Genomic DNA, 12,431 nt, shown 5'->3' on the forward strand with positions numbered 1-12,431 from the left:
ATAGCACCCTTCTTCCTGTCTCTGCTATTTGTGTCATTGCTGCCGACTGGTCTGTGTCATGTGCAACCCACTAAACCAGTCCTGCCTCTTTAGCCACCAGCACCTAAGATTCTGGCACTTATATCTATACTGTTGCCTTTAAAGTGTGAGTGTAAGTGTGCCAATATTTATAATGGCACCGTTGGGCCCACCTAATAGTAAAATCCTTTTGGGGTTTCATAATGGGGACAGCATGCAAACATTCACACTTGACATTTATTTTTCTCATTCATATTCTTTGTGAATATCCTGAAAACGTGACTAAATTTTTCTGCTTTTGGTGGGGCAACAAGCCAAGGTTCTATGCAGTATGCAAAGTGCTCCTGGCTACAATGCTGTAACAGGCTGAATGTATGTCACATGGTATGGTATAGAGCCAGCTATACTTCATTGTTTAATTAAAGAAAGACCTGCCACTTTTAACCTATTTCTATGACCAACTTTACCATCAGCACTCCCATTAGTGATGGTAACATCATCAGGTCAACCTGGAAGATGGTTGTGGAATGTGAGCATTGGTCACACTATATGAGCTTTTGGGAAGGTAGGTACTGCTATGCTGCAGTGGTGCTGGTGTCAGTGGGCTTCATTGTGATAATGTTTGTATTTCAATGCAGGGGTTAAGAAGAATTAACTTTCAGAGATGACCTCCTCAAAATGTTACATTTATTGAACCTGAAATCTTGGCACCATCACTTAATTGGCCACATGCTGCATTCATTTATTTATTACATTTGTATAGCGCACAGCAGCCCTTGGGCATCGAGGCACTGTTACTTGCAAAGATCTTAGTTACAGGGTGGGAGCAGCAGAGATGGCTGTAAATTATACATGAGGGTACATATTTGCATACAATTGTACATTAGTGTGCAGTGTGCATATATACATGGTACATTTGTGAGGTTTATCGGTTAGCTGGTGGTCGTGGTGTATGTCAAGTTAAGAGCACTGTTTCCATGGCTTTGCGGAAAGCCATGAGAGATGTCTCACCTCAGAGGATGGGAGGTAGGGCATTCCAGTGCGAGGGTGCGAGGTAGGGGAAAGCTGGTGCCACCTGCTTTGGATCTCCTTACCGTGGGCACATAAAACATGTTGGCATAGGGTGTTCTGATTGGTCTTGCAGATGTGGAAGGGTGGATCCTTTCCGAAAGGTAGTCAGGTGCGGAGAGGTGGATGAACTTGTGAGTCAGTGTCAGGGTTTTGAATATGATCCTCTTGTTTATTGGGAGCCAGTGGGCTGTTTTCCTGGCAGCCGTAATGTGCTCTCTTTTGGATATGCCTTGGGCTGCGGAGCGCGTTGTTCTGGATGACTTGTAGTCTATCGAGGTTTTTTGTGGCGGTCCCTAGGAATAGTACATTGCAGTAGTCTAGCCTAGAGCCGGTGATGGCTCTGGCTATGTTGGTGCAGTTTTCTTTAGAGAGAAATGGCCTGGCTGCGTTAATTAGTTTGGCATGGTAGGCTGCAGAGAAAGCGATGGCACTGACTCGTTTATTCATGGACAGGTTAGAATCCAGGTATACTTCGAGGTTTTTGACTGAGTCTGAGACAGGGATTTTAATTGAATCAATGGTGAAGTGGCTGTGTGTCAAGGTTCTTAAGTGTGCCAGGGGAGCCTACCAGAAGAAGTTCAGTCTTGTCGGAGTTAAGGCATAGTCTGTTAGCTGCCATCCATGCCTGGATGGGGTTGTAGATGATGTTGAGAGTAGTGGAGTCTTTGTCATAGTTACCAGTGAGGATAAGGAGGATTTGGGTATCGTTCGCGTAGTTTGTGTAGGAGATTCCCATAGCGTCAAGGATGAGAAAGAGTGGGCGAATAAAGATGTTGTAAAGGGTGAGTGAGAGGCAGGAGCCTCGGGGTACTTGTCAGGTGTCTTGACCCACGTTTGAATTATTAGGCTACAACATTTGGTGCTGTGGGCTTAGAAAATCCAAGATGGCCGAAAAGCCCACATTTGTGCCAGAATCCAGGAAAACCACACAGTTTTGCGCACACCAAAATGGTCGCCTGACCTGCCACCCACCAGTGTGAGCGTGATGGGCCAGAAGCGCCATGGGTGAAACGTGGTGCCAAAGGAAAAACAGCAGTGCCTGTTAGCTCAAAAAGCGCTTTGAAATCACATTTGTTTCTCTGAAATGCAAGCTAAAAATGCCTATTTGAAACATTGCAAGATATTCAAAAATCTCACTGAACACCAGCAGATATTTGGCAGAATGTAGTCTTGTGTGCATACAAAATCTGGAAAGATGAAGAGCCTAAAGCAATGTTTATAACAAAACTGGCTGAGCTGTGGATGTCAGCAGCTTAAGTGAAATTGGATTTAAAACCACTAAAATCGAAATGTTTAAAATAAATGAGTGACCTACTTTTGAGTGTCACATAGGTTACAACTGTTTAAATGTCATAGTTTTGAACTTAGAATCAGCGTTCTAGCTGCATGTGTCAAAATTGTAAGTTTGATTTGAATGAAGAAAGATGGGAACAAAAGTGACATTTAGCTGAAGCCTGGCTTGAAGAGATTGAATTCTGCCCGGCAACTACCCCCGACAGGAGTTGAAACTTGTCCAGCAACTGCATTCACAGGCCTGGCTGCCTTCTGCTGTTCCCACCAAAAGGAGATTACACCTCTCTGATTGAATCAGGGGAGGAGCACCTGGGACTGCAAAGGAAACAGAACAATGAACTTTCCTTGGCTCAGGCAAATGTTAAATTAGGGGGGTCGTAAATGGCTTCCTCTTGGAAGAAACTGGGAGGAGCAGTGCCTCTGTGAGCCAGCAGAGCTGGAGGCGGGGACAGACAGAAATTCCCCCATGTGCTTTGGAACCTAAACCACACCCATCTGGGCCAGAGCATAATTTTAAAAAGATGGATAATTCATAGTACATAACTGTCAAAATGATATCAATAATATAATTATTCCTGTGATTTTTCTGTGCACATTTTAAGAGGTGTTAGGACTCTGTGGTATGTCCTGGGGGGTAGTAGCAGTAAATAAGATATTACTCCAAACGTCTGTATGTTAAAAATCTGACACTTCATCATGTGATGCCCATATTCCTTGCACACACTTGTGTAAATTCTGGAAAAGTTTAGAGGTTGTGGTCTGGATGAAAAGGGCAGAATTCTGTCAGAAGTGGACACCGCATCTTACAAAGACAGGGATCGGATGGTTTGGCGCTACAGAAAATATGTTAACTGGACATATAATATTAGAAAAATTGTACATAGGTAAATATGCATTTGGATCAAAAATAGATTTGTGTGCAAAGTGACAAGGGGAGGATCCTCTGACCCATAAACATACCTCATCACAATGACACTCCATTACCTTCCCCCAATCAAGGGAGAGAGGAGAACTTGGCCAATGATAAGTTGTGAGGGGCAGGCTTAGTTATGCCCACGCACACACCTATTTTCTAAAGACATAAAAGGAGTCATTGAGACCCAGGTAGGGACATTCACTTTCCACTTCAAACTGATTTCTTGCGAAGCATTTTGCCGGACCAGACAATATCCAGAAGACTCCAGAACCAGAACTTAGAATCCAGACTTCAGAACTTGCAGCAGAGAGGCCTAGTCCAAAAGCTGAATCCTTCTGAGCAGGCCTCAGAATCCAGCCACCTAACTAAACCTTCAACAGCCGGGCTGTGCTGTTTGATTCTGGCTAGAACCCTGTGCCAGAACCCAGAAAGCAGTGCTGTATCCAGAGAGACCCAGACCAGACCGCTGTGCAGTGCCGAGACTGGAACCAGAGATCCAGACCGAGACCAGACCAGATCGCTGTGAGCAGAACCAGTGCCAGAGACCGTCCCGTGGCGAGAGAACCGCAGCCAACCTGACCAGATCTTGATGGCCTATTTCAAATTTATAGTGCGAGTACCCAGCCAGAACTGTGCATAGTCATCTATTAGTTTAAAATAAGCTTATCCCCCATCCAATTCAACCTGCCTAGAACTGCATTATAAATCGCGTGTTCATTCTGTGACTTTAAAGCTGTGAAAGTGTCATTTGCCATTCTGAATCATTTCATTTCTGGAAATCTACCTCCACAAAATCGTCCGTATCTTTTGAACCGCGTGTGCTAGGAACGGGATTTTACTTTCTTCTTAAAGCTAAGATTCTCAGCTTTCCAACACGCATTATAGTGCTTCCATAATCGCGCTCGACGCACTCAGAAAAAGTGCCGCGAATTGCAACCAGCTCACTTCACCACTTGTAAAAATAGCTGCTTTTGCTTCCATTGCTGAAATTCGTTTTCAACCTGACAATCCCTCATGAACCACTGATAGTGTTGACCTGAACCAATTCAAAGTACCTGTCACCTACCCTGAATCTCCTATAGGGAATTAAAATAATTTTTAGCATATTTTCACTTCTTTGCAAATCACATTTAAAGTATTTTTGCCTGAGTTTTAAAATCATCCCTACTGACTTGGCATTGACTTAGTTGGAGTGCTGAATTGAAATCGCTTAACATACTCCACATAGCATGATGGTGGGCGAGGCAGAGGCCAGGTCAGATAATACTTGCATAGTTCTGCCTTGCAGGAAGGAGGTGATCCAGGTCGTGGCGTCGGGGGAGAATCTAGCTGTGGAAGAGATGTGGTGGCATAGGACCTTGCGTCAAATGCTGCGGAAAGATCAAGGAGTAAGAGTACGGTGGGTATGCCTAGGTCTCTGGCATCGTCCATATTTTTTTTTAAGTCCTGTATGGTGGTTTCAGTCCCATGCCTTGGCCGAAAGCCAGATTGGCTTAGTCCTAGCAACTTGTTTTCCTCGACGAAGTGTTGCACCTGCAGGTAGGCTGCTTTGTCCAGTATCTTGAGTAAGAAGGGGACAGTGGTGATGGGCCTGTAGTTATTAGGAGAGGTAGGGTCGATTGTAGTTTTTTTTTAGAAGGGGGCAGACCCATGCTTCCTTGAGGCAGGAGGGGACTTTCCCTGAGGCAAATGAAGCATTGACAAAGGCAATCAGGAAAGGTGCAAGGGTCTTGGCACAGTCTTTAATAATAGAGGCAGGGCATGAGTCACCCTTGCAATTGGATGGTTTTATGGTCTTGATGAGGTTTATCATGTCTCGTTCCTTTATGGCTTTGAACGAGAAGAGTCGGGGGGGGGTGGAGGGGAGGGGAGTCCATGAGGAGGGGAAGTAGAAATGGGGAGCAAATGTTTAGTGGACTATATTTAAGTTTGGAGTAAGCTGAGCTTATTGTGCATGGCTGTTTGAATGTCATCGCACCAAGCCTGGTCTTTGGTGAAGTTCTGGGGGGAAGGGGTTGGAGTAGTTCTGGGGGGAAGGGGTTGGAGTATCTAACTCTCTGAAGTTGGAGAAGATTTCTTTGGCATTGGAGTTGGCAACGGAGATTCTGGATTCAAACGATTTGGCTTTGGCAAGGGTGATTGCTTTCCTGTACTCTTTTGAGTGGGCGTTAAAGACCTGTTTGTCTTTATTAGAGTGGGAGGTTTGCCATTGTGTAAGCGCTGCCGTTTTTCTGTGCGAAGTATATGGAGGTCAGGGATGAACCAAGTATTGGAGTGGCTAGTGGGTTTAGATCTGCAGGGTTTGAGTGGGGCTATGGAGTTGACTGCAGATTTAATAGCAGCTTCTTAGGAAAGTGCGAGTGTTTCTGGGTCAGAGGAGAATGGTGGTCTGAAAGCTGGGCCTTGGAGGAAGGGTAGTAACCTTTCTTTAATGAGTTGGCGGGAGGTTCTTGTGAGGGCTGGCGGCAGTGGCTGAGGAGGGAGGTAGAAGAGATCGAGGCAAGGATGCTAAAAGAGATAATGTGTTGGTCAGACCAAGGGGTAGGGGTGTTGCCCGTGATGATGAGTGGGTAATTGTGCTGGGCGATCCAGTCCAGGGTTCTGCCTAGAGTGTGGGTAGGATTGGCGATGGAGTTCTTGAAGCCTAGGGTCTTGAGGGCAGAGTTAAGGGATTTGGCTCCTGGGTCCTTGGTGTCATAAAGACTTAAGTTGACATCACCGAGTAGGATGACTTTGGAGGGTTTCTTGAGGTTGTCAGAGAGGAGGTGAGTGAGCGAGGCCTGAAATCACCTAGTGGACCTGGTGGGTGGTAGGCAAGGTGTATGGCAATGGTGCAGTGGGGGGAGGCTGAGTTTGAGTTGGAGGTAGTAACTGTTGTTCATGGATTTCTCTATCTTTCTAATGGGTAGGCAGTCTTTGGCTATTAGTGCTACACCTCCGCCTTTGGATGGGCGATCTTGTCTGGTAATGGAGTAGCCAGGAGGAAGAGCAAGAGAGAGTGCAGGGCCTGAGGCTTCATGTAGCCAGGTTTCGGTGATCATGAGGAGGTCCAGATTGTGGGTGGAGATGACATCATGTATTCTAGTGCATGAGCGTTGATGGACCTGGCACATTTGAGATGCGGTTCTGAGGTGACTGGAGCGAGAGGAGAGGACGTGGTGAGAGGGGCAGTGAGAACATAGGTGGTTCTATCCTCGGCAGTATTAGTGGTTTTAGGGGTCCCACTTAATTGGTGAGGAGACACAGATGAAATAGCATTCATAACATTGCAATCAGAGTTGGGGTAGAAGATTGTGGCATCACACTGTTAACAAGTGGGGTCCCATTTTCAGGGGTAGTGGACACAGATGAAAAAGCATACAGTTAATTTGGGATTGAGGTGGGCGAGTTAGTGATGGGTGTGATATGGATGGTGGTTGTTGCTTGGTGGCGGTCTCGCAGGTTAGAGGAGGGTGCTCTTGCAGTTGGTGCGGGGACCTGAAGCCTAGACTGTAGGCAGGCATTGTGTATGCTCGTAAGCGGTGGAAGAGATGCAAGTTTGGCCTGATACGTGCAGGCACGTAGTCTTAACAGTCTAAATACGAGGTAGGCATGAAAGTGGAGTGGGCTGATACCGTACTCCTTACCTTGAGTGAGTGGCAGGGATCTGTGGCAGGTGGCAGACGAGCAGCGAAGAGCTGCAAAGAACACAGCAGGACTTTTCTCTTGGCCTTCGCTCGTCGGCTTCGCCTCACGGCCCGCTCCTCCTCCATTTAAAGCAGGAGGGGAGGGGCGGGCAGGCGCACACGGCAAATAGGAGCCTGGGCCTCCAGCGGTGAATTGAGCGGCACCAGTTGTTGTTAATGCTTCCATGGCAACGGCTGCCATTTTAGGAGCTTTCGGTTCGACGTCACACGCGGAGGGAAGTTCAGTGGAACACATGGTTGTTCCAAAAGAAATCACATCAGTTGATCCAGCATCCAGCTGGAGAGAGCGGAGACATGCTCGCAGCGGAGCTGCAAAGAGCACAGCAGGCCTTTTCTCTTGGCCTTCGCTCATCGGCCACCCATCTCCCATGAGGGTGACACACCCCTTGACATGTGCCACCATCTTGCTATAGGACTTGACATGTTGGGGTGGAGCTACAAATACACTTCAGTGATTAACAACAGAAGGAACAGCTTCAGAAATAAAATCTTTCACGCCCAATCAGAATGGCAGAACCTCACATTAATATATATAAACACAGTGTAGGCGGTTTGGTACACCACCCAATATATAGGGCACCTGTCAATGATAAAAGGATGAATACAATTGTCCTGAGCTTCGTCCTAATCTTCAGCTATTCCTGGATGAACTACTTCGGGGATGACTCGAAGTTCCCAAATGTCAGTGGGTTCCATGTTGTGCAGAGATATTGAGAATAGTGTGAGTTTTACCCAGGAGTCATCAATAAGGAACCTGAAAGGGTAGGCAGGGTGGTGCCATCATTCACAAGGCCTCAATGGGCCTGGCAGATTCCCAGAGAGCAGAGTTCCATGTTAAACATTTTTTTTCTTTTTCCGGGGCTCTTAGACTGAAAATAGAACACATGTTTTTCCCTTTTTGGGTGCAGTGGGGGAAACCTGGGGAGCAGTGGGGGCTGATAGGCAGAGATTTGTATATGTCCTTAGAGGCTGTGGAGTAACGTTGCTGAAAATGTTTGGGGGGACATGACATCTGAAGAAAAGGTGCCCCAGCCAAATGAATGGGGACAAAATGGTGTGCCACGAATGTTGGGGGGGGGGGGGGACAAACACCCCTGCCCCCTCCCGCCCCCTACAATTACGCCCATGCTTAGAGGGATGAGTCTGGCTTGTTTGATCCACATGAATATTCACTGGGCACATTTTGGGGGGTTTGCCCGGGCTTATGCGTAGCTGCTTTACGAACATGGATTATTAGAATTGCACACAGTGGCCCTCATTACGACCCTGGCGGAAATCGCGGTGCTAAAAGCACCGCGGAGCACGGCGGAAAGCTGCCGATAGCGCCATGGAGGTTGGCGGATTTTCCGCCCCATGCCGACCTTGGCGGGGCGGTAAATCCCCATCCCCCATTTTACCCTTCCCCATTCCCATTTTTGCCCCATAGGGTATAATGGGAGTGGGGAAGGCGTTAATTGCGCCACCGCAAAATACGGTGGCGTAATTAACATCAAGGTCCCGTAGCGCCATGGATTTCTCCGCCCGGAAAAACCAGGCGGAAAACGTTCCATGGCGCTACGGGAACTCGTAGTAGGGCGGACGGGTCCGCCGCGATTAACGCTGGCGTAAACCCACTCCGCCAGGGTCGTAATGAGGGCCAGTGCATTTTCTCTTACTGTACCATGCATTAGAAAATGTATTGCAATGCACTATAACAATAGTTTCTGTTGTCAACATATGATAACAACATGTACTGACATTGAGAAGAACCCCTCTCACTTTGAGCTACCTGACAGATGCTGTACCTGCTCTGAATGTGATGAGAGACAGCTGCTTGCCACACCACCATTTTAAAGTGGAAATGTGGGTAAGGCTATGTTCCATTGTCAGGTTAAATCATGGTGGGTTCCAGAGTAAGGCACCTCATGTCTTTTGAATATTGTCTCGGGAGGATAGCTCAGGTGCAACATGCTCGTCTTGGAAACAAAACGAGTAACACAGGTTCGATCCCCGGTCTGCGCTTAGAAACCTCTGGCTATTAAGCGTGTTATAAATAACCAATCATATCATAGCATGTGTCACAATACGTTATGACTTCATATTAAGCGTTAAAATATGCTAACAAAGTATGTGCCATGACAAGTTAGTGACATTTTAAAGCATGTGTCATCTGTGTTGATAGGGAAACATTGCATGTACTATCAACTGTGATTATCAAAGCTTTCAAGATACCCGGTTCTCGCTCTGCTGGATAATTGACAATATCTACAAAATGGGTACTTGCGTGTATGCATACAGTTTAGTATACTAATGCACTGCTCTCGTTACCTTGTAGATGATCTTTCTCACGTCCAGGTGCTGGCTGATTAACACACCCAATTCGTACAACTCCAATGTGGTCAGAGAACAGAGCTCCTCCACAGCGAGGGGTGTATCCGCACCTTCGGGAAGTTTCAGGAGGAGGCCGAGAACGTCCTTGTTACATTCATCCACCAAAGCAATAGTAAGGGCACTGTAAAGAAACTGCAAAACAGCAGCCATGCCAGAATGTATTAAACACATGAAATGCAATCACAACAGCATACAGTACTGAACTAAGCACAATGGTGTTTCTCTTCTGTAAAGTCACTCTTCAAGGAGATGCAGCCTATTAATATCGCAGACAAATAGGATTGTTTTAAAACAATTTGTCTACTTTCTACAGTATGCTACATTCACATAGCCTAGGCTTCATCAGCTGAAACAAGGGCCGGTAACACCATCAAGAACACTACACAAACAGACAAGGGTTGGGTGAGCCTTAAACTACTGGAATCAAATCAAGTTTAAAACCATTAAAATAATTTTGAATCAGTTGAAAACTAAAGAGCTAACTTGAGTGGGAATTTGAACCAAGGATTAAAATACCAATTTAGCTGGTTGGTGGTTTGAACTGGTTTGAACCAGTTCACACTGTAGGCACCTGTGGGTTCTAATGAGATTTGAATCCGTTTGAAATTGATTCAACAAGTACCAATACACAATTTCAGAGTGTTATCATGTTTAATTAAATAAAGCACTAGTCAAGCTGACGCATTCATCTCTATAAGACTTTGTGCAAAACTTGTTTATCGTTACCACCAGTCGATACCATCGCTTTATCGCAGAATTACAAGAGGGGCTATGGCGGTGTAAACCTCCATCGTTGGGATCCATAGGATTCCAGATGGATTTCTCAGATTTACCATGTGCGGTAATCCCACTGCAGTAAATCCAATGATTTCTGAAGGTGTAGTCGAGGATTTACCTCCAGCATTTTACTCGAGGTAAATTCACTGCATCACCTCAAACTATAGTTCACCAGTGCAGTAAAGTAGTGGTAATTCTGTTACTGACATACTATTTTTTTCCCTATACCGCCATACTTGAGGCCCATTGTATTGTATTTCCCAATTAACATCTTCAAATGAGGGCAAAGATGTCTTTTCTGATACTTTTTTGCAGAGGGACCTTCAAAGCATTGCCACGTTTTGCTGGACATTCTTTTAGTCATTCCCCATTAGATCTGCATGCTGACGGCAAGATGCTGGTGTGCTGCACACCGGCCCGAAGGATGCCAGCACAGAGAACGCTGCCTGCGTGGAAACACCATCAGGAGGCTGCAGACCAGAGAGACGTAGCACGGGAAATTCATGTGCAGGGAATAAAAAGAGTTAAGTGTGTCTAGGGGAGGGGAACCCGTTGAGGGACAGCTTGGGACAGGGTTGGGGGAGTGATGTGAAAGGTAGGGGGACAAAAGTGGAATCAAGCAGAGGGTACGACTGAAAGTAGCAGGCGCCCCATGGCAATGGCAGCAGCAGAGATGCAAAAGAGCCTTACTGCTGGGTATGGGAAAGCAATGCTATTCTTCCAATCAAATCTTTCTGGCATCGAGGAATGCCAGCATTGTTCTGCTGGCATTCAAGACATATTTAGTGTAACCAGCAAGGAATTGTGTTGAATGCCAAATTCTTACTAAGCTGTTCTTTTACCAATGGATTTGTATCTTTGACTAAACCACAATGTATTTAAGGGAAGCTGCACAAAATGAAATGTGGCTTGCTTTTAGGCTCAATTGAGGTCGTCACTGCTGGCTGAAGAGAGAATGTTGGCATTGGGTGGTGATCTGCAAAAGCAAGGTTGAGCAGCCTTTCATCTGGCCAATGTCATTGGTCAAGCCAAATCCCATTGCCAGATTCAGTGACCCTGCAAATTCATGCGGCATTCACCAGTAGCCCAAAACAGGGCTCGAACCTTTGTGTGAATTTGGTGGGGTGGGTTTTGCTTCAGTGGGATAATCCGAACGATAAATCACCCCGGGGGATTTGGCCAGATACTGTAGCTCACTTTAACATTACTTTTGTGGGTTTTCTTTGTTTGCGAAAGTTGGAACGTATATGTCAGACTTAAAACTTCAGTTTAAGAGGAATGTTGGTGGTCTATGGCAATGTTCATGTATATAGCATTGTTAGGCAGAATCCAGTGCAGTTCCCTTAGGGAGCACAACACCAGATTAGGACTACAGGTGAGAGCAATAAATCCCCTTTGGTATCAGTCTATACCACAAAGATTTAGTTGGTAGCTGTGGCTGAGCAGTCAGACTTATCTCAAGAGGGAGATGAGCAGTATTCAGGGTTTACACAATAGGTGTCACAGTACTATGGAACAAGGAAACAGTGACCAAAGCTTTGTATAAAAAAGGGAATATATTTATTCTATACACATCTAGTTCAACACATAGATCACAGTTGATAAAGTAAATTAAGTCAAGGAAAAGTATATACAACTCCCTATTCAATTGTAAACAAGTTTGCGGTAGAGTGAAAACTGAGCAAAACGGCACAGTGAAAACCCAACTACAAATGGCACTCTATCAATTTAACGAAAGGGAGGAAAAGCACAAGTTAAACCGAAATATCTTCAGACACCCCATAGCAACACTTCCCTGAAGTTTTGTGAACAAGTAATGCACAGTGAGACTTTAGCAGAAAGATAAGAGAATGAAAACTGAGCAAAATGGCACTCCGAGGGATTTAGAAGATTCCGGTGCATCAACACATTTCTTATTGAAAATCAATCTAGTGAGAGCAGATCTAACAAATCAGCCAGAGTCAATAGGCCTGAGCCAGAGTCAGTGGTACAGGACCAAGAGTTTAGGAGCAAAAATGTTCTTGTAGCTGCAGTCAAGTCTTTGGTAAACAGATATTGAAAAGGTAGATGTGAGGCGAAAGACAATGTTAAGAGAGAGGGCAGCCAACCCAACAAGTAGATAAAGGATTTAAAACACCTTTAGGGCTACCACAGGGAAAGGGAGGCATGGTGGAACAATGTACCTTAAACGTGAAGAAGTGGCTCCTGCGGTGGCGGTTGTTCCTGGTAGTTCCTGCAGTTCAAGGGGTCCAGCAGAGGAAGAGAGGCTCTCATCGTGGAGGAGGGTTTGAGTCGCTGCA

At 45.8% G+C, this 12,431-nt stretch overlaps 1 protein-coding gene across 1 annotated transcript in view; it reads right to left on the reverse strand.

The window, feature by feature from the left end:
- Positions 1-12,431, reverse strand: part of ABCA13 (ATP binding cassette subfamily A member 13) — a 2,251,223-nt gene that overhangs the window by 1,973,270 nt on the left and 265,522 nt on the right. The window contains exon 10 of the mRNA XM_069613428.1: positions 9,292-9,486. Within this exon, the coding sequence (XP_069469529.1) occupies positions 9,292-9,486 (195 nt within the window). The remainder of the gene's footprint in view (positions 1-9,291; positions 9,487-12,431) is intronic.

This window comes from Ambystoma mexicanum, chromosome 5p (assembly GCF_040938575.1).
Source record: "Ambystoma mexicanum isolate Mex_15411 chromosome 5p, UKY_AmexF1_1, whole genome shotgun sequence".
NCBI lineage: Eukaryota > Metazoa > Chordata > Amphibia > Caudata > Ambystomatidae > Ambystoma > Ambystoma mexicanum.